Genomic DNA, 23,768 nt, shown 5'->3' on the forward strand with positions numbered 1-23,768 from the left:
CAATCCATTCCTGCCCTGACTCTGAACACCGTCTCGGTCTTCATTCCTGAGAAATGAGTCTGGCATTCTCACATCACCCTTGGAGGATAAACCTCCCTTGGGGCCGTTGCCTGAGAACCTATCTGGCTCACAGGACTGCCATCCCCTTTGGCACTTTGGAACACCAACCTGAAGCGCTTGCAGCTAACCCTGCTGTGTGCAACCGACAACACCTCCCATCTTTTCCATGCCCTACTCCAAGTCCAACACTGGCCCAAAACTGTAGCATGCTCCTAAACTTTGGTCTTTTTCTGGCTGCCCCCCTTCTGGACTAGCTCCAGGGAATGTCCATGGCAATTCTTTGCACATGACAGATCCTCTGCCAATATGGACCAAAATAACTATCAGTCTTGCAAAGCCCTCTCAATGACTGAAATAAGTCGGTGGAAATCTCAGTGAACGACAAAGTATTCACCTCTCTTATCCAACTAAGCGCATCTGCTACACTATTCATGGACCCCTTGCGATATTGTATTTCAAAATCAAAATCTTGCATTAACTCTGCTCATCTAGCTTTTCGTCCTCTCAAATTATCCGCATCACACACATACTTGATTAACTAATGATCAATCAATACCACAAACTTGGAGCCATATAAATAATATCTCCAAACCTTGAGAGCATAAATGACAGCGTAAAGCTCCTTCTCAAGGATTGGCCAACGAGATTGAGTGTCGTCTAGCTTTCGACTCTCAAAAGCAACAGGTCTACCATCTTGGAATAGAGCAGTCCCGATCGCAGTCACTCGCGTCGGTCTCAAGAAAATAAGATCGACTAGGATCGAGCAGTGCTAAGGTAGGTTCTTCCTTGACTTTACCTTTCAAAAGTCTAAAGGCCGTATCCAAATCGTTATTCCAAGGGATAGGTTGATTCGACTTATGTCCACGACCTTTCAACAAGTTGGTCATCAGTAGTGTGAGCTGAGAGTACTCCCGCATAAATTTCCGAAGAAAAACAACAAAACCAAGAAAAGAACGAAGTTATCTCACCGTTTACGGTATCAACCGAGCCAAAACCTTCTGCACTCGGTCATAGTCAATGCTCAACCCGTCTCGTGTGATTTTGTCCCAAGTAAATGATTTCTGTCATAAAAAAACTCACATTTACTAAATTTAGCATACAGTCGATTCTGTCTTAAAATAATCAAGACAATCGTGAGGTGTCTAACATGATCCTCAAGAGTACGACTGTATACTAAAATATCGTCCAAGAACACCACCACGAACTTCCCCAAATGTTCACGTAAAAGATCGTTTATCATTTGCTGGAAAGTGACTGGAGCATTGGTTAACCCAAAAAGTAATACAAGAAACTCATAATGGCCATACCTAGTCCAAAAGGCGGTTCTTTCGACATGCCTTTCATGAATACGTATCTGGTGGTAGCCAGTACGTAAATCTATTTTCGTGGAATACTTCGCTCCCCTAAACGGTCAATCAGGTCATCTGATCTAAGAAGAGGATAGCGGTTCTTGATTGTCACTTTGTTCAATCTCTTGTAATCTACACACATTCGCTAAGTGTTATCCTTCTTTCTCCTAAGTAACACAGACGCACCCCAAGGTGATTTACTTGGACGGATCTGGCCTATCCTCAAATAGTCTGCGAGTTGTTTAGCCAACTCATCTTCCTCAGCTTGGCTCATCTTGTAGGGCAGAATGCTAACTGGTTGAGCACCAGGGACTAGATCACTAAATGATCAACTGCCCTTTCAGGTGGTAAACCCGATGATAGCTCCTTAGGAAATACATCTTAAAACGAGTCAAGTAACTTCTTTAATGCTTTGTTTTCAAACAGACTTAATTCATAACTTCCATCACAGAGACGAGAAATGAAGAAAATGGAATCAAAACACAATCGAAAGCAATACACAAAGAAGAATCCATTATATTTCCAAAATCAACTATATTTACAAGACGTCCATGAGAAGGATATATACAATCACCTTGAATGCAAAACTGGGTGTTCCTATGTTCAAAAGAAAAAGAATGACTAAGCCAATCTATCTGGACCTTAAGGGTCTTAAACCACTCAATCCCTAATAGCAAGTCTACATGCTCTAGGTGCATAACATAGCACTCCAGAATATCTCTGTAGTCCTGAATCCGGATTGGTAGCTTCTCCACCTTTCGATCCCACAATTGCCGACCCGCAGTCATAGGTATCGTCCCATACCGCCACAAAGCTTCCCTCGCGGGCCTCGAGACTACTCAGCCTCGGTTGCATGAAGCAGGTGCACGTCTGCACTAGAATCCAGGCTCTTGACCACAGAGCTCTCGCATGACCTCGCGAGACTCTGATTAACTGACTGACCCTAGCCACCCTTTTATAGGCTCTTGGCCGGTCACTGGGCATCCACACATGGGCGCCCGCCCGTCAGTCCATCCTTAGCCCAGCTCGCCAATCTACCTACCTAGCTCCAAGCTACCCCAAGCCTCAAAGCTAGTCTTGTGTCCGTGCTGCACACGGTAGATACACTCTGTGCACATGACAGAACAGAAGGCAAGGTGGCACGCGGAGCTGAAGCAAACATGACATACACAGACGACATTGTGGTAAGAGAGGCCTGGGCTGGAGATGCATAGAGGCAACCCACATGGTGACGAGTCGACTACAGGATGGAAAGACAATCGTAGTTGTGGGCGCCCTAGAGCCGAGACGAACACGACGCGTGGCCCTACGCTTCAGATGGAGCAACTGAAGCAAACAGTGGAGGAGCGCTGGGAGAGTGTCAGTTGGTTACATCCGAGTAAGTGCTACAATAAAACGAGGCCAAGCAAGGTAACAATGGGCAGTTAAGGTTGCACTTAGCACAGTAGGCGCATCAGAATGGCAATGTCACACAAAGACACTCGATGTAGAAGATGATGAGGGCTACTGCGCAGGAGCTTGCTTGTGCCGCCTTGGAGAGCTCTCGATGTAGCAGTCATAGGAGATACTCCTCCACTCACGGAGGCTATACTGTCATGATGCAATTGCTGGAAGCACCGTTGATGAGTGGAGGGCATAAAAGCTGTTGGTGTTGCTTCTATAGCAAAAGAGCTATATCTTTTTACACTCTTCACCCACTTTCTTTATGCAGAGGAGCGTTACATATGTAGGTGCCCAGTATACTCAAGATTAGAGGGAGATTCCATTCTCTTCCGTGATGGATTTGGTCCACTTTCTAGGGTCATGCACTACCACGATCAGAGATGCATACGACTCTTCCTCTTGGAAAACTGCAAACACAGAGAGTCCCTACTACACCGCAGGCTAGCGGCAACGACGAGGGAACAGAGGCAGAGAGCACTTACAGACTTCTTCCGGGCAGAGACTTTTAGAGCAGTGACCAGTCCCCCCTCCATCTGGATCCCATGCAAAGACCTCTACAGCAGTCCCCACCCTATCACCCGAACCCCAGGCAGCAGCAGTTCGAGCCCGATCGAGAGGCCTGGAATTAGACAAAGCCACACTGAGCTTTGCAGAGCACGACGCCCTCACCCATGGGGGCCTCGCCCACGACCCCGATACTTCAGGTAGATCACCGCCATCATCTCCCACCAAGGGCCTTTTCTCACCAGCTGAGTCCCACCACCCTAAGCACCATGCAACAGCTCCCAATGAGAGAGATTAGGATGAGGGTAGAGAGCTATACGCTCTCAGTTCTAGTACCAGCTTTAGCTTTTCATTTTTAGTTCCTAGCATTTCCATTTTTTATGTAACTTAGACATTATATCACATGGACTTGATGTAATTATTTTGGTCTCATAGGTCACTTTGGCCTTTTGGACACGTTAATCTCTCTCTCTCTCCCTCTCTCTCTCTCTCTCTCTCTCACACACACACACGCACAAATTCGGCCCACTCTCTACGATCGTTGAATTCCTGGACCAATACTGCCTAGGTCTCTACCCCATGGAGAAATGCCAACAAAGTGGTACTTTTTAAAGAGGTCAGGGCTTGGGTTCCAAATACTTCACAGCCCCCTATCACTAGTGTCACAAGAGGGAGACATCAAGCACCCATCGCGTGGAGCCTGGACTCCAAGACCTTACCAGTCTGAGACTAGGCAGGACATACAAGCAGCCCATCACTGCAACTTCCAATAGTTACACTGGATAGAGCACTCCAGCTACAGCGCACCAGACATCCGGAGCCCTTCACATTTTGATGGTCCTGTGCCATACCCAAGGGATCCTCTCAACACACGGATACCCCCCCTTGTGTGGTAGATGTAGAGCCTGTATGAGGTCATAGATGCAGCCTCAGACGAGTGACTCCACTCCTCTTTATTTGTATGGGCACTTGTACTAAGATACATAGGATGGATTACCATCTTACCTTCTTCAGCCACACGGCTACCTTGTAAATCAGTATTCACATGATCATCTTTATAGGTAGCTAGTTTGTTTCAGTGGCTCAATCACTTCATGGGATTATTGTATTACTTTTTGGTCTCATAGACCCTTTGGATCTTTTGAAGATGCAAATATAACTCTCTCTCTCTCTCTCTCTCTCTCTCTCTCTCTCTCTCTCTCACACACACACACAGCGACGCTACCCATATCTTCATGGAGGGATTCGGACCTTTGTCATAGGTAACGCATTGCATAGATCATAGAGTAATGCATTGCATAGATCATAGATGCCTGGGACTGTGCTTACTAGAACTGAGTCACCACAAAGACCGGCAACTAAGGCAGCAACCAGAGAGGCAGGATACAGCACACACATCCAGCATCCATTTCTTTGGCACTCATCAGAGAGCCTTGGCTGACACTTAGCCCATTTTGAGATCCACCGATACAGATAGAGTAGAGTGCCAGGCGACCTCAACGAGCAAGCACCCCCTAGGCCCATGACATGCTGGCACCACACACACACGTAGAGTCCTCCGAGAGAGCACGATACCTTTAGAGAGCCAAATGTCCCCGTTCCTAGAGACCCAAACCCTCCATCTTCTGGCTCTAGGTCCAGGACTTGCTTCAGTGACACGGAGAGGTACCACCACAGCTAGTGGATATCAAGGCTAGGCACTCAGTCCATGACGAGGACACATTATGAATCCCTACACATTAGGAGGACACATTATGAGTCCCAGCACATGAGGTTTTTTTGCTGCCTATTCTATTGTACATTAAAGGTCTAATAGTATGTTGGCCATGTTTTTCTTTCGGAAGCTAGCTTTTCATGTTGTCTTGACATCCATGTTTTCATGTTTCCTCATGGATCGCATGTAACATCTGTTTGGTCTGAAAGACCCTTTGGGTCATTCGTAGACGTTAAAAGCATCTTTCTTTCTTTCTTTCTCTCTTCTCATACACACAAACAAGAGACAACTTTTCTTGTGAAATCAATGTCTAACTTCAGACATTACTAAAAAGATCCAGTATCTCCTTCTAACATACAGCATGGAAGCGAAGTCTTCACCTTCAAGGGAAGCAGCATGATGTACAGTAGGCCATCAAAGCATATCATCGGTCCCAAAGTTCAATAGCCAAACCTCTCTCGGCAATCTGCAGACTGGCATGCGCAAACTTTACCCTGCACTTGTGATTCTAAGCTGGATAGTTCACTGCCATAGTCGATTGTGAGCTCCCTAAAAGGTGGAATATTATCCATAGCAAAAAGCATGGCATGGGGGCATGTTGTATCCTGTCGATCTCGTAAAACACACTGCACCAGCAGATTTGGAGAGCAACTATGATTGATGAACCGAGCCACATTTCCAGTTTTGTAGGAATCAATCATGAATTCTGGTTTGGGCAGGTCATTGCCAGCTTGTGCAGACTCCTGTTTATCAAGGAGGCTAGAGACATCCCCCCATCTAGGGTTGCTATTGGGAACCATGCTGAGATTCAAAAGGTAGTCTTTGTTTTGCAATGAGTGCAGATCATGGACAAGACGCCCAGCATACTCACAGACAAAGCTTCCAGCTGGGATGATATCTTGACACCTCAATCCCCATCCTCTGTCCTGAGTCTTAAAGATCTCAAGACGGTGTTTTGGTGATCTTTGAGTGACCCTATTACCACAGCTAGGAGAACACTTACAGTTATCCCCACACTCATAAACAACCCCTCTTTCTTTCACTAGCATCCCATTATTTGAATAAGGAAAGGCATTTGCATTCCTTAGAAGGCAGGAGCAAGCCTTGGATGAGCTGCAGACATTCTTGCAATCACACCTGTATGGTTGCCCGAATTGCTGCAAGAACCCAGATGGGTACTCTACAGTGGTTGAATATTTGAATGGAGCCGGGCTGATCTCGTCATCAACGGTGTTCACGACACAGATGGCCACTGCCTCTTCCCCACCCGAAAAGTCGGCAATGCACACTCCTTTGCGAGTGTTGGGCGCGTATTTCAGCTGATTAGACAGCTTGATCACAGCTGATCCAAGCTCTGGCTGGTCAGGCAACCTTTGCAATTTGAACTTGAACTCTTCAAACCCGGATTTGCCTTTCTCTGACCAGAATTTGTCCACCTTGTAGAGCCCATCGTAGGTATAGGTTTTGCCCGAGGGGCTCACTGTATCTTTGACACCTCGGATAACTCTGACTGGCACCTGGTGTTTCATGCTCCCTTCCATAGCCAGGTTTCCTCTTTCTAGCTTCTGATCTTCATTGGGCTTGTCCAGGGCACTCTTCCCACCTTGGCCTGTGTAAATGAGCTCATCACCATCATCTTTAGCATCGTAACCTCCAGAAGAGATGATGGAGATGGCTACAGGGGTGTTCCATTTGGTCTCTTTGGAGTTAAGGTAATCAATGCCTGCTTGGATGGGGCCATGCATGCCAATGCAAGAGAGCTCCATTCTGAAGTAGAAGATATCTCCCACTTCGACTCCTGGAAAGGGTCCAAATCTTTTTGCACTGCGGTTAAGAGAGAGGCCATGGCTGGTGAGAAGCCCACCAGCATTCAGGTCAGGCCTGCTGCCCTTTGGTTCGTCTTCCAGAAGCAGGTTGCGCCGCACTGCATCAAAGAGCCTCAATGTTTCTGTAATGATCTTTCTGGCAGCACCTGGGCTTAGGCCTACTGTTGTTGTTTTTCTTGTTATTAATGAGCGCTTGGAAGCTTTCAAATTTGAGTATGTGGGCGCTTCCCGCTTTTTCTTTCGCCTGGATGGTGGAGAAACGGCAGCGGGAAGCTCAGCTTCGGCATGCAGGGTCTCAGGTTTGACGGAGCTTTGCTCAAACTTCCTGGAAGTTCGCTCAAATTTGGCTGAAGTCTGCTCATTTTTACCTGTATTCTGCTCATTTTTGCCGGAAACCTCCTTTGGGATGGGCCTGGATTTCTTCAATGTTTGCAATTTGTCGAGAGTTTGCTCGGGTTCGCTGGAGGTTTGTTCAGGTTGGGCAGGCTTCGGGCGCCGCCCACAGCCTTCAGGGTAGTCGCGGACAGCAGAGGATTTGGGTCTGCGGGGCTTCATGCTCTGATCGGCGCCTACCATGGTGTGATGCCGGAACTTGAGGAAGTGAGGGGGGAGCCCACTGAGAGGATTGAGTGGATTGGTGATGTCGTCGTCGTTGTGGTGGTGGATGGAGGCGGGCGGGGGTTGAACTCCGGGCGGTGCTACGATCCTCAAAGGGGTCACATACAGAACGCAGGACCGCCCTTCGCCGTCACCACCACCACTATCACTTGTAGTGGCTCCTTCTTGTTCCATATCCACTCTCTCTCTCCCTCTCGCTCCCCCCTCCCGCCCCACAGCCAGCCCCACACACACACACACACACACCACGCGTCAGAGAAGCCTTGAACTCATGTAGAGAAGAAACAGACACAGAGATAATGAACGACGAGCAGAGAAGACCTCGGGTTTCCCCACCTCTATCTGTTAAATATATATCTTCTTAATTTCAGAAAATATCCACATTTCAGACATTTTAGCTCAAAAATCTGCAAATTTTCCCTGTTCTTCACGTGCACAAACAAGTAATGCAGTCAATTCTAAAGTGCTACCAGTCAAAAACAATTTACAAACTTTTATATAAAAAATTGAATGATTAGTTGCTTGTTAAAGACTATTTTCGGATATATAAAAAGGTAAGGATTTCTTTTGTTGAACTGGTTACATGGATGTTGTTGGCATAAAATTCTAGGGCATACTATGCAATGATTTAATTTTCCACCCATAAGATCCAACAAGGTCTATTTATCAATTCAATGATGACACAATAAGTTTCTATGTAGCTCACATGTGATTCTTTCTTATCTATACAAGATAAAGCACAAGTGCCTTGGGATTGACATGGTGCTTTGTGCGTTCTCTATGCGCTGAAAAGTTGGCCATGCGCTCTCTACACTAAAAAGGCAATGATGTGACGCTCTTTACAGTGAGCACTCCCAGAGTCTCTACGCATCATCATCGTGAGAGCGAGATCAGCATGGAGATGGAGGAGGGAGTGCATCATCATCGCAATAGGTGCCCTTACACTGCAGACTTCAAACACACATTTTCAAACCTTTACAACGTTTACATGCTTCTCTCGGTCGGAGTCAGGTCACCATTGTATGATGCACGTTCTGCACTTATGTGCCGTCTACAGCACAGGTACCTCTCTACATTTCTTTTTGAGCTTCTTTCTACTTTCTATATGCACAGTCTACAGTAGAGGTCTAACACGTTATTTTTCATTTAGAAACGTGTGCCCATAATATTTCATTGAAAAAAAGAAGTGTGTATAGTGTGTGTGTGTGTGTGTGTGTGTGTGTGTGTGTGTGTGTGTGTGGGTGTGTGCATGTGTGAGTGTGTCCATGTTGTTAATTTTTATTTAAAAACGTATGGTTCATATATTTTTATTTAAAAGTGCATATAAGAGTGTATATAGCCCATAATTTAAAAACATATAATCCATATATTTTTATTTAAAAATGTTTTAAAAGTGCATATAAGAGTGTATATAGTCCATAATTTAAAAGCTTACTAGGATTGGACTCGCGTGTTGTTGCGGCCGGCGAGCAGCCAGGGTTCCAAAAAAGAAGAACTTCAACATAGAACCACCTACAAGAACTGGAGGAAAAATATGCCTAGTTTCTCTAGGATTTAGGCCATGTTTTAAACAAACACAATACACAATTTCAAGTGATCTCACATATATATATCTCAAAATTGCATCCATGTCTCACATAGATTTATAGCGAGAATAAATATCATAGTAATATGTAGCATGCAAAGATGCAAAAAAGGACCAATATCACAAATTCTCAAAATTCATCACACAAAATTATCTAAGTCAACAAAATATATATCTATATAAGTCAAAAATGTTATAATTTTCCTAGTGCTTAGACCCTAATCAGCAAACTGAATTCTTTCCCTGCAAGAAGGATCATTCCTCTTGTTATGAGGATGAATTCATGAAATATTTTATATATTTCCATGTTGTGTTATTTATGGACAACGTCGTTACGAATGAAGTCTCAAAGAGACTATTCAAGCCGAGGTAAACATGTTCAACCCTCTACACTTGATGAAGCTATTTCTTTAGCCCATGATGCAGCATTCAAAAGAGGCTTGCACAAAACCCCTTGACAATCCAATGCCTTTTCATCCAATAATCGACAAACCTCAGGTTTCAATAACAATCGACAACCAATGCCTTGTCTTACGTTACTCCTACTGGGCTACGTTTTTTTTAACAATTTTAATGCAAATAGAAAGCCTTAGGTAGCACCTGGCAATACATGCACAAATCCCACTCAAAATGTAAAGATTATTAAATAATGATCAAAGCAATGTATCTCAACCCAAGCCTATTAGTCACAACACTAATACTACAAAGAAACCTCGCCCTACATGCTACAAGTGCAACCAACCGGGCCACTTTGCTACTCGATATTGAAAAAATGTTATCAACTGCTCAACCTCACAACATCGAAGAGGTGTCCAATAATGATGGTGATTATGCTCCATATTGGTCTGAAGACACTCTAACATAATGATGGTAACCCCAAACAAAGTGATATGCCAAATAACCCTATTTTGTTTTATTCTTTGCTTAAGATGACAGGTAAAATCGATGGTCATGATATTACTGTGTTGCACGATGATGGTAGTACGCATGATTTTATTTCAAAACGTTTTATTAAGACATTGCAATTAGAAACACACCCATCACTTTATAAGGTTAAATCTACATTCCAAGGTACACGTTACAATGGTACTAAGGAGGGTGGGCAACTAGATATTGTCATTGTTCCTTATAAAGAGAAAAGAGATTTCTTAATTACACCACTGCATACCATTGATATCATTCTAAGTATACCCTTTTGTCATCAATTTAATCCTTAAATTGATTATGATGCACACACAATGTGGATCACACACCAAAACGAAACTTTAACTCTCCATAGTGATGTCACCAATGAACTTCTTCCACTAGTATCACACACACAAGCTAAACATGCTTTACGCAAATGAGACAAAGCTTACGAGATATATGTAAACGAAACTTTAACTCTCCATAGTGATGCTACCAATGAACTTTTTCCACTACTATCACGCACACAAGCTAAACATGCTTTATGCAAATGAGACAAAGCTTACATGATATATGTAAACAAAATTGAAGCAATTGACCAAAGTTTATCACCTAGTCAACAACTTTTTCTAGATCAATTCAAAGATTCCTTTGCCGATGATCTATCCCCAGGACTACCTACATCTTGTCTAGAAGACCACACAATTGAGATTAGTACTAGTAGTCAACCACCTCATAAGGCTCCTTATAGACAAAATCAAATTCAGTAAAAAGAGACTTTTAGATCACGAACTCATACGACCTAGCATTTCTCCTTTCACTGTCCCAATACTTCTAGTTTAGAAAAAGAACAAGACCTTGAAAAGCGTTTATGCATAACTCTTCCATTTAGACAACTGCTTCTAGAAGAATTGCATAATCCCCCATACATTGGCCATAGAGGAATCATTACTACTCTCAATGTTGTGCTAGATGATTTTTATTGGCTGAATGTGAAGAATGATGTTTCCAACTTTGTTTTTGAATGTCCTATTTGCCAACGAATCAAGCAACATCATGGAAAACAACATGGCTTACTAATGCACTTACCTATTCCTGAATGTCCTTATTACTGGTTTACCTGCTACTTCTGCATGAAATGATATGCTTTGGACTATTGTTGATAGATTTAGTAAGCAAGCATATTTCATTGTATGCAAAAAAAACACTGATTGCTTTGCAAGCTGCACATCTTTTCATCAAACATGTTTTCACACACCATGGTCTACCTAACGTTATTGTATCTAATCATGAATCTTATACAATCTCCACAACAACTAATTAGGACCAACGTCTTTATTTACTACAATTTGCTTACAACAATACACCACACTCAACAACAGGAAAAGCTTCTTTTGAAGTTGTATATGGTAAGAAATTACTAACACCTATTTCTCGACTTTCACACATTGTTCCTACTTGATTTCACCAGAGATCATACCCGCATACTACAAGTGCATGAAGCTATCAAACAAAATATACTACTCAAGCACATAAGAAACGTAAGCCATTTTCTTTCAAACAAGGTGATCATGTGTGGCTTCATGTTGAAAAAAGAAGACTCAAAAGTGTAGATAGACACCCCGCAATTAAAGTAGCCCCTAAATTTTATGGCCCATTCAAGGTTTTAACAAAAATCAATGATAGTGCCTATCGTCTCAATATTCCATCACATTGGCATAGTCATAACTCTTTTTATATTAGTCTACTAAACCATTTAGAGGCCCTCTGCATGCCTATCTAGTATATGATGACCCTCTAATATTAGATGAAGATTCTAAAATCATATTTTAGACTGCAAGCAAACAACCACAAGAAAAGGCAACGTTTATCGTTGATATTTAGTCAAGTATAAAGGCCACTCCATCAAAGATTCTCAAGTATAAAGGCAACGTTTATCGTTGATATTTCGTCAAGTATAAAGGCCACTCCATCAAAGATTCTCAATGGTTACCTGATCATGCCATGCGCTCATTGCCTATCCATCCTTAATTACATCTTACACGGATATTAGCCCATGATTATTATTGATGGTTTTGTGACAACTGAGCATAGTTGCTTTGTCACCCCCGGTGCATGTTATGAGGATGAATTCATGGAATATTTTACGTATTCCCATGTTGTGTTCTTTATGGATTCTTAAAAGAATTCATGGAATATTTTATTCCCAAGTGTTTATGTTATGAATTCGCCTAGAGATGAGTTTAGATTAGGACGCCTTTCTAAATCTCGACAATCGTAGCTTACTTTACATATACGTGAGTGAACCCATACATGCATGGGAGTATTGGTTGCATCATCTTATTCATATGAAGTTTCATATGGATGTTTATTTTTAATTAATTAATTAGCTTAGTTGATGCAAGTGTTGATCATTGGATCGAATAATGGAGGAGAGTAGGAATATCTTGAGATAACTGATATGAAAGTCGACAGATAATATTTGATTTTGTGACAACAAGCGCCATTAATTTATTTTGGGCACCATTCATATTTAATAGCAGTGTGTATATATTATATTTGGGACATATGAAAACTTCCTTTTGCATATTTGAATTTTCAAGATATGTGCATGTTATGTATGTATTCTTATATATGTATATGTATATATGCCTATGTGTTGTTATGTTTGAAAAAAACTTATATATAGAATAGAATACATCATATCACAGATTTTTAAACGTTTTATTTAAGTTTTTATGTATCAATAATATATATATATATATATATATATATATATATATATATATATATATATTCATGTGAATACCTTTTTTACATTCGTTTTAAATTTTTTTTAAAGAAAAATATAAAGATATTAAATTGAGAAAGAAAGAGAGAGAGAGAGAGAGAGAGAGAGAGAGAGAGAGAGAGAGAGAGAGAGAGAGAGAGCGGGGGAGATGGAGATTTCATGAGTCATGAATATATAGAATAGAATATATAATGTCTTGCCGTGTTATTATTACGCATTAATATATGTTTATTTAACAAGACTTTTTTTGTGTGGAGAGAGAGAGAGAGAGAGAGAGAGAGATTTTATTAGCATCTAAAAAAGACCCAATGGGTCTATGAACTTAAGATGATTAACTTTGTCGATGGCCATGTCACTTACCCTTTGACATAGACCTACTAGAACTTTTGAGCCTACTGCTTACGTTACCACTTAGGACATAAAAGAATGTTGGATCAAACAAATAATTATTTCATTCGAGCGTAGTTGGGTCTTTATCTATTCTACATATGTGTGATTTAGTTTATGATTCATCGTTTGGATTATTTTGCAACCCATAATTTCTTATAGATTCAATAGAATTTAACAAAATGTTTCATTAATATTTCTTAATGATGTACAGTTTAGATAGCGAGGAAGCCATTGTGAGGTGTTCCATGGATGTTGAGGATAGAAGTCGTTGTGCTGAGTATTCAGAACCTTAACAATCTAAGGCAAGAGTAGATAATGAGAAGGCTCAATAAATAATGCATGCTTTTAAGCGATGCCAAAGGAAAAAAACCTTTGCTAAGTGGGTGTGACACATCGATGGTAAGAACTCAAGTAAGAAGACTTGAAATGGGAAGAAGACAATAAACTTAACATCAAAGAAGATACTCCATTTAGCCTCAATGACAAAAACTCTCATGTGTTAAATGTGGAGAGCTTGATTGATGATCTTGGTCAGCACACAAACAATCATGAAAGTGGGGGAAGTAGTTCAACTTGAGAATCGGTTTGTTCCATTGTAAATGGCAATCACAAGATCAAGGATATTGTCGAAACTACCTACCTTTGCATAATGGATGCATGTGGTGATTTTGGAGAAGCACACCTTTGTGATGTTATTTAGTCAAAAGACAATTGATGTTATAAAAGAGCAACATGGAGGCAACAAGACAAGTTTACTTACCAAAATAAGTCATAGATTTCGAACACCTAAAATGTAATTGTTGGTTTGGTTTACCAATTGTGGGAGTTGATCTTATGATCCTTTCGTAATTCTTATGACACTATTATCTTTTTATAACTTTGGGCTCTAAGTACTGGAATGATAATAGTGGTCCTTGTGTGTGTGTGTGTGTGTGTGTGTGTGTGAGAGAGAGAGAGAGAGAGAGAGAGAGAGAGAGAGATTTATATATGTGGATATAATCTCTTAGTATTTAAATGGAGATTCTAGATAATTTCTCTTTTAATGGTTTTTTAAATCAAAATTTTCTATTTTTATGGTTTTTTGTCTCATATGTACATGGAGAGAGAGAGAGAGAGAGAGAGAGAGAGAGAGAGAGATTTCTAAGCTTGGTTTGGTCGTATATATATATATATATATATATATATATATATATTGAAGGGATGTTGTATGTTGATTTTATAATATTTTTGTAATATTTGTAACATTGCTATTTATATTTTTATAAGTTTTGGCTCTACTGAGATGATGATGATGATATATGTATGGAGAGAGAGAGAGAGAGAGAGAGAGAGAGAGAGAGAGAGAGAGAGAGTTTGTGCGTGCTATGTATGTACATATGTAATGTTAAGGATTATAGATTTTTGTGTTGTTGTTATATGTGTAAGGTTTAAGGATTAGGAACCATAGATCTTGACAAATGGAAAGGTGTGAAATGAAGTTGAGAGTGTGCAAAGAGCTCTCACCTACTCTACTTTATGGATCAATGTAGGTACTTTAGCTTTTCATAGGGCTGGCATATAGTTGATTTGTCACATAGTTTGCATCTGCCTTGGTCCTTCAAGGTAAGTTACAAAAACTTTGCTTTATTGTTGTTTTTCTTTTGAATTCTATGTTTATGCAAGGATAAGAGCTTTATCTTTCGGACTTTATGATTTTTAAATACGAATAGTTCATTACAATTGAATAAGAGCATAAGGATTTTTATGCTCGAATAAGACCTTTATGCTTTAAGTTTATGAAGCATTCAGTGAGAGGGAGGGACACACACACACACACACACAAAGAGAGAGAGAGAGAGAGAGAGAGAGAGAGAGAGAGAGAGAAGAGAGAGAGAGAGAGAGAGAGCTTTATAATCTCTTAATATGTACGTGAAGATTAGAGAAAAGCTCATGAGAAAAGAAACTTGGCAAAGATCAAATAGGTTTATGACATATACCTACCTACATACAAGCACAATCTTCACAAAATAAGGTGCCAATATACGAACTATGTATTTATGTATGTGTATGCATGTTATGTTATACACATGTTATTTTTATACAAATATACGATGCGAACTATGTATGTATGTATGTGTATGCATGTTATGTTATACATGTTATTTTTAGTAATCCAATAATCTATGCTTTAAGTTTACGACACACTTAGTGCGCACACACACACACAGAGAGCTTTATAATCCTTTAATATATATGTGAAGATTGGAGAAAATCTCATGTGAGGTTATATGTTATATGTATACACAAATATCATAGAAAAATAATAGTTATTTTTATTTAATGGTTACTATTTTATAATAAAGGAAATGGGTTTATGCATAATGGGCCACTCTTAATTGAGTACTTGATGGCATTAGGTTCATGGCGAGAATGGTAGAGATAGGTAGTTTAAGGTGTCCTCTTCAAACCATTTCCTTGAATGCTCTAAGGAAAAGGAGAAGAAAATGAAAAAAATAGCAACTGCAGAGGAGTCAAGGGATAGTGAACCTCATTGTTATGATGCAAGGGGGTCAAGGGATAGTACAAAGAAGTCAAGGGATAGTGAACCTCACTGTTATGATGCAAGGGGGCATAATGTTACGTGTAGTATCGATGATGTATTGATGCAAGAGCCTCATAGGATTCTTGCATAAAAAGATACCATAAAAAGATACCATTTTTGCATAGAAACAAGTAGCAAAAGGAAATTGATGCAGTTGCCTTGATCTAGCACTAATAGGTCTTGAACTACCTTGGGTGGAGATTAAAGGATATTTAACAAGAATGCTAGAAGCTTTTGCTATGAGATTGCAAGAAATCGGACTCTTTTGAAAGAAATAATAAAGGGAACGACAAATGGACTTTATTTCGGGATGTCATTGGTTGAAAGTTTAAGACTTATGAGAAGGTATCGACTCTTCATTGCTAGAAATAAGGACCCGTATAATGCAACCAAAGGAGTAACATTTGATGGAGCTAATGAGGGTCTTGCAATGTCCACGGCATTGGCTATGAACATGATTTCTTTTAACAAGGGTCCTGCAATGGTGGCTAATCAGGGTGTTATGGTGGCAGATAATGAGGTAGTAGTGGCATGCCTTGATGTAGGTGATGAGGGTGTGGTCATAAGGGTTGTAGTAAGTGATCCAAGGATTTTATCTTCTTCTTTGGTCGATGGTGAGAGAATACTTGTGCCACAGATTGGAGCTAAATGAAGATGCCAATATATTTGATGAGAGATGTGGTAGATTGTCTAAGAGTAGTAGTAGATGGTCAGAGAGAGGCTAAAAGTGTATTAGTAGATGGTCAGAGAGTAGTGGCAGAGGATGAGAGTGTATTAGTAGATGATCAAGGCTAAAAGTGTATTAGTAGATGGTCAGAGAGTAGTAGAAGATAATAGAATTTGTAAATGAGAGTGATGCAACTACAATGTCTTTCCTTTCTATCTGTGAAGAGAGAGAAGTATCATTTGTTGATACAATAAGAAGAGACAATGTTAGCTCTCGAATTGCCCTAGGTGAAGATCAAAGGATATTTGACAAGAGTGCTAGAAGTGTCCACCGTGAGATTGCTAGGAATAGGACTCTTTTCAAAGAAATAGCAAGGAAATGGCAAGTGGAGTTTATTTAGTGGTCATTGGTTGAAAGTTTGAGACCTGCAAGAAGGCATCGTCACTTCATTGCTAGAAATAGGACCTCTTATAATTTGACTAGAAGAGTAAATGAGGGTAATGCAATTAAAATGTCTTCCTTTTCTACCCATGAAGAGAGAGAGAGAGAGTGCCATTTGCTAATACAATAAGAAGGGAGAGTGTTAGACAAATTCCCTCTTATGTATTGATAAAAGAAAGGGAGGGATTTTGTCTATCCTCCATGAGCTCCTACTTGTACAAGGTATACATGCACATACTTGGCATATTCATGCACTTTAATCCACTTATTTTAGGAGGGATGACACATGAGTGTGGGTTTTGTGGAGCACAATTATGGGTGAGTGAAAAGAAGATGAGTTGTGGACAAGTTCTATGGAAAATATTGTTGTAAATATTCTTCCTTCACTCGTTGAATCATCTAAGCCATTAAGGTCTCTTTTGATTAGTAGCGAAACTACAAGTAAAAATTTCCAAGTAAACATTCGGGCTTACAATAGTGTGTTAGCTTTTGCATAATTGGGTGCATGAATAGATGCTTCTCTCTTTCGTAATAGTAGTGTCTATACTTTCAAGGAGCATGGGAGTATATATCATTAAATTAGGTCCTTGGTTCCCAATGATATGTACAATCCTAAGCCACGGTTTGCACAGTTGTATGTTTCTGATACTAAGCAAGAATTGCAAAATTGACTAGGTGTTATGAATGGATTGGAATCCACGACCCTGGAAGCACTTCAATCCATGATGCTGCATACTTCTATTCCATTTGCACAAGCTTTTTAGTATGTGGGAAGAATGTTGAGTAATAATCCGGGTTTGGAATTGAAAACGACTATATGTGAGATGACGTCCACATCTAGGTGCTGATAGCTTACGAGATTATTGGAATCATGATTGGTCAAGGTGATGATCATAATGTTGGTCATCGTGATATTTTGTTGCATACTCGAGAAGGAACATGCAAACACACCTCTAATGTGCATAGGTGCTACATGCCTCTTTTGTATGTTGTGTTATTTCCATGAGGGGATGCCACTTAAAAATCCCTTATGTTGATGTACCAGTGAGTGCATTGAGAAGTGGTCAGTGTGTAACTTAATGACACTACTATGCTTATCGGTTGTTGCAAGTTTGTTCGGATACAAATGCATGCTTACTACGTGGTGGAAGCTTATTGTAACAATTTATGGTTGATGCCTATTACAATGTCGAAGAGGTTATCATGGCTACACCATAATCATAAAAGTTTACGTTTAGAGATTTATAGTGGTTAAGTAGACATGCTTTATGTAGAAGGAAGTCGAAATGGTATTACAGGAAGGACAGTGGGAAGGAGAATAGTGTTACCTTCCAGTTTTGTTGGTGGGCCACGACAAATGTATTAGCTTTATCAGGATGCCATGGCAATTGTTCATAAATGGCAAGCCTAATTTATTCATTACTTTCACCTATAACCAGAGGTATCAAATGCTTTACTTCCGAGGCAAAGTGCATGTGATCGACCTAATTTGACTACTAGAGTATTTTGCTAAAAACATTTAGATATGATGAAAACTATCATAAAGCAGGAGATCTTTGGTAAGGTGATTGAATATGTGAGTGTCATTGAGTTCCAAAAAAGAGCACTGTCTTATTCACACACGTTATTGATAAGACTATCCAAGACTATGATAGATTAGTATGTGCCGAATGGCCTAACAAGCAAATGTTTCATGCTCAGTATGATGTCGTATTGCATTGCAATATCCATGGGCCCTTGTGGGCCATTCAATCCAAATGCAATTTTTATGAATGAAGGGAAATGCACAAGGAACTATCCATGCACTGTGGGCCATTCAATCCAAATGCAGTTTTTATGGATGAAGGGAAATGCACAAGGAACTACTCACGTGCTTTTGCACAGGATCTAGGAACTACCTTACAATATGCAAAGGATCTAGGTCACTTAAAGATTTGTGTTTGCTCAATGGTTATATCTATCCTTCCTTTAAGGTAGCTTGCATTGCCAGAGGGATATTGGAAGATGATTCTGAATGGGTTACATGTATGGAGAAAGCATCACCCATGCAAAATGCCTTGAAGTTGAGATGCCTTTTAGGATTATATTGTTGTTTTTTGAGCCTTCCTCTCCAATAATATTGTGGGAGAGATTTCGAGAAGCAATGCTAGAAGATTTTCCATACCAATTATTGAGAAGTAGGGGTCAGTTTGTTGGTATTAGCTGAAACTCATGTACTGCATTTAGAAGAAATTATTCGTGATCAAAGGCAGATATCGGCAGATTTTGAAGGAATTCTTGAACTGAATAGAATTGATTTGGAAGTCTTGGGTGAAAATAGATTGCTTTTAGAAGAGAGAGCTTTTGATATTGTTGAACAATCTAACCTCTCAAGTGCTATAGACTCAACATTAATAGATAGCCAGTGTATTGCTTTCGAAGTTATAATGTATGCAATTGCCACAGATGCAAGTGACATTTTTTTTCTAGATGGTTCGGGGATCGAACAAGACATATTTGTATAATTTCTTGCTTGCATATACAAGGGCATATTGCTATGGCCACTACATCACAAGTAATGCTTTGCTCCTCTTAGGGAATGGATGTACTGCACATTCTAGATTCAAGAAAACAATTCTTCAACTTGCAAAATTCCTATACGTGGATAACTTGCAGAGGTTTTGAGAGTTTATAAGCTCATTATTTGGATAGATACTCCAATGATTTATCATTATGCGTAACATTGAATAGGAGCTTACAAGATGTATTGTTCTTAGATAAGCCATTTGGTGGAAAGGTTGTATTACTGGGGGGAGATTTTAGACATATTTGGCATGTTGTTATGAAGGGGAGACATGAGGATATTGTTAATGTAGCATTGTGTCATCCCTTTCTGTGGAACTTTACCAAAGTTCTAAAGTTAATACTCTGAATTGGCTATCACTATGATGTATGATTCATACTTTAGTGAGTATGCTATTCTTGCTCCGATAAACAATCAAGTGGATATTGTGAATAAGACAACTTTGGATGTAATTCGTGGTGAGCCTAAGCAATATTTTAGTGCAAATTCAATTCTTGAAAATGATAAAAATTGATTCCTGTATTCCACAAAAATTTAGAATGCAACTGACCTTTGGGGGACGGATATCCACCTCACCACTTGGTTTTAAATTTAGAATGCAACTGACCTTCGGGGGACGGATATCCACCTCACCACTTGGTTTTAAATTTAGAAGCTCCTGTTATTTTGCTTCATAACTTGGATCTAAGACGTGGGCTTTGTTAACGGTACATGGATGATATGTAAGGCCTTTCACTTTAAAGTCTTAGAGACAGAAATCATCACTGGTACTCAAGTTGATGAAATATTATTTCTTCCATGGATTACCTTTATATGTACGGAAACCCAAATACCATTCACCATGAGATAGAGGCAGTTTTATGTGCGGTTGCTGGCATTTGGCATGTCAACAAATCACAAGGCCAAACCCTAAATGTATTGGGGTTATTTGGTGACTCTAGTGTTAACTTATGAGAAATTGTATGTTGGGTTATCACGAATATGGTCTCCTCTTGCTACGAAGGTGTTACTTGAGGATAATGTTAATGTAGAGTCTTCATTTGATGACCTTCAAAGTTATATGCCTATGACAAACAACATTTTTGATAAGGAGATCTTGAAGACTTCAGAGTGACAAGTCAGGTTCCTTATTTAAGTTGTGCATTTTGATTAATTTTGTTGTGATTACTTTTTTATATGTATTTGTTCATGGTAAAAGTCCTTATTTTTGTTGTTCATGTTTTGACATACATGTCTGAGGTTTTCTTTACATTGGACATGCCTTTATCAAGGATATTAGGTTAGTTATTCTCTATTGCATAACTTTTATTGATTACAAAATATAAAATATGACATTCTATACTATATGATGACGCAAGAAACACACGCAAGAACATAAAAAATGCTACAAGAATGTAATACAATACATGGAGGCATTTACTTAGATAGACATTATGGCCAAGAATTGGCCAATCAACATGGTGGAGGACATCCTTAAATGAGTAAATATGAAAGCAATCTCAACCTTAGATTTGTGGGTATAAATTACCAAGAAGATACATCCCACTCCAAATGATCACCAAGTTGTGATAGAGTATGGGGTGTTACTAAAGATATTATGAAAGAAGCCCACTCATGGTTTAGTTCAAAGGTGGAGAATGTAACATACCTCTGAGTTTAACCAAGAGTTATGATTAAAGACAATCTTAAGTTTTGGATGCTTCCAATTTTAGTAATGAATTCTAGTAGGTTTTCAATAGTTTTTCAACAAAATAAATTCTAACTGTTAAAAATTAGGTGAAAATTCAAGTTTGAGTTTTCTATTAGTTAATATGCTCAAAGGCATTATTTAAGTGTGTGTATGGACATGCGAATCAAAATTTGATAGAAAAGTAAAACGTGGCCTATTTTTGGAGTTGCCCTTCACATACGGCCAAATTTGGCAATTCTGCCGCGTTAGGTTGTAGACCACACCGTTCTGGTAATTTTAAATACACACGTGACCAGTTTTTGATAATTGAGTGTGAAGTTATACATGTTACAAGTTGCAATCTCTCACAACAAAAAAAGGTTCTTTTAAGTCATACATTATATGACACTAAATTGGTATAACAATGTGAGAGGGAGACACCATGCAAGTCGTGAGTGCTACAACTCCAAAAGGGATGAAGTAAGTAACAGGCGCATCTAAAGAAAGCACAAGGTGGACGATGATGATGAGGATTGGGATCTCTCGCAACAACCCACATGGAGTAAGAGAGCAAAGAAGCTAGTGGAAGAGGATGCTGAAGAAAGGGAAGTCTGTGATGGAGGAGGAGGATGAGAATGAGGATGTCAATGATGAGGATGATGAGACAGACAAAAGCTTCTCAATCAATTATTTGTCATCTCTGATTAGATCTTGTTTAGCATACCATTGATTTTATAGTGTAAGGGAAACTTAACATTTCAAAGAGATTTTTTATAATGTTAGTTATAATTGATTATCTCTCAACAAGGCGAGCCTACAAGTAAACAAATCCACTCCATTGCCACTTATTCCTCTATGTCGTCTAGTTAGTTTAACCCTACAATTAGAAGGGTACATTCTAGATATTAGAGATTGTGTGTGGAATTCTTCACCAATGGATATGTTAGAGAATGAGCAAGCTTTATATGCTCATTAAAATCCTCAAGATGTCCACTAAGGAAAGTTCTAGAGATAGATAGAGCAAATTGGGATGATATTTAGAAGGAGAAGAATGTAAAGTTTGAAGAAAAGATACAGGATGCTGAATGGACCTTCCTCGACAATAAGAAGTACATGTGGGATGGTAATCATCATGTAGTAGTAGCTTGGATGAAGGAGATAAATCAAGGTAAGTGATAACGTATAAGTGCTTTTGAAAATAACAAAAAGATGAATTGAAAGTGTTAATATTCATAATTTGACATGAATTTGTAGAATTTAAATGATGACCATAATTTTATTCAGAGGTCGATACAATCATTATAGCGGTTGATGACAATAAGGAAGGGGAGGACCTGTCCCTTATAGCAATATTAAATAGGTACAAGTTCTTCTAAGCACTTTGGAATTGATATTACATATTTCATATTCTAAAGATGGGTTTTAGTTTTGTCTCAGGATGAATGAGGTGGGCTATGTACCAACCATCATCATAGACAAGTTATGTCTAATTAGGGCCGTGGGAAACATGTAACAAAGAAACTATTCTTCAACATATTCTAAAGATGGGTTTTAGTTCTGTCTCAGGATGAATGAGGTGGGCTATGAACCAACCATCATCATAGACAAGTTATGTCTAATTAGGGCCATGGGAAACATGTAACAAAGAAACTATTCTTCAACATGCTCAAAACCTTAATAATCAATGGGGGTGGAGAAGTTTTTATCGAAGTAAAAGAGAAGGGGCATCCTTCATGGTACAATTCCTACTTCAAATCCTTGTCCAAATTGTTTTCCAGGTATGTTACCTTCAGATATATAACCTCTATGCATAGTACCTCTTGTATGTACGCATGCACATATGTATAAGCCTTTATAAATAAACATTAAGGTAACAAGCTTTACGGGTACTTACTACAAAAATATGTATATACAAAGAGCAACAATAATCTGTATATATCACGAAAAAGTTTACATTCATAATATGGTTCTATAGGATGTGTACCTCTCAGAGGGAGGTGGAAATATTGAAAGATAGAATGACTCATGAGGAATTCAATAAAAAATGGAGTAGTGCATACTATAAAAATGACAAGCTATACAGGGAACACAGAAGAAAATTGGCTGATATTGTTAATCCAACTCTAGGAGAAGAATCGTTTAGGTAACTAAACTTGTCTAATATGCTATAAGTTTGAAATTGAGCAACATTCTTTCTCTAAGAAAATAAAGTATTAAGTAAAGGCATAATCTCATTTTAGTATAGTAGCCCAAACTAGTTGGAATGAGAGGCCAACATGCTTAAATAAGGAGTGCATACTATAAAAATGACAAGCTATACAGGGAACACACAAGAAAATTGGCTGATATTGTTAATCCAACTCTAGGAGAAGAATCGTTTAGGTAACTAAACTTGTTTAATATGCTATAAGTTTGAAATTGAGCAACATTCTTTCTCTAAGAAAATAAAGTATTAAGTAAAGGCATAATCTCATTTTAGTATAGTAGCCCAAACTAGTTGGGATGAGAGGCCAACATGCTTAAATGAGGAGTGTCTCGCTTTGGCAAACTTTGTTTTTCCATCAGATGAGAAAGTGAAGATTCTCAAATTCATGCTTTCAGGAGAGAAGAAGAGATTGGATAGGTTCAGACTACCTGAAGGTAAGTTTTCTTATAACAGTG

The 23,768-nt window shown here is 39.3% G+C and overlaps 1 protein-coding gene across 2 annotated transcripts in view; it reads right to left on the reverse strand.

Moving 5' to 3' along the window:
- Positions 1 to 7,935, reverse strand: part of LOC147616543 (histone-lysine N-methyltransferase family member SUVH9-like) — a 57,300-nt gene extending 49,365 nt beyond the window's left edge. For both annotated transcript variants that reach the window (XM_086777608.1, XM_086777609.1), the window contains exon 1: positions 5,451 to 7,935. In XM_086777608.1, coding sequence (XP_086633734.1) covers positions 5,511 to 7,688 — 2,178 coding nt within the window. In that variant the 5' untranslated portion in view covers positions 7,689 to 7,935 and the 3' untranslated portion in view covers positions 5,451 to 5,510. The remainder of the gene's footprint in view (positions 1 to 5,450) is intronic.
- Positions 7,936 to 23,768: the final 15,833 nt, after the last annotated feature.

Source organism: Cibotium barometz, chromosome 38 (genome assembly GCF_041138505.1).
Source record: "Cibotium barometz isolate CiBa-2024 chromosome 38, ASM4113850v1, whole genome shotgun sequence".
Taxonomy (NCBI): domain Eukaryota; kingdom Viridiplantae; phylum Streptophyta; class Polypodiopsida; order Cyatheales; family Cibotiaceae; genus Cibotium; species Cibotium barometz.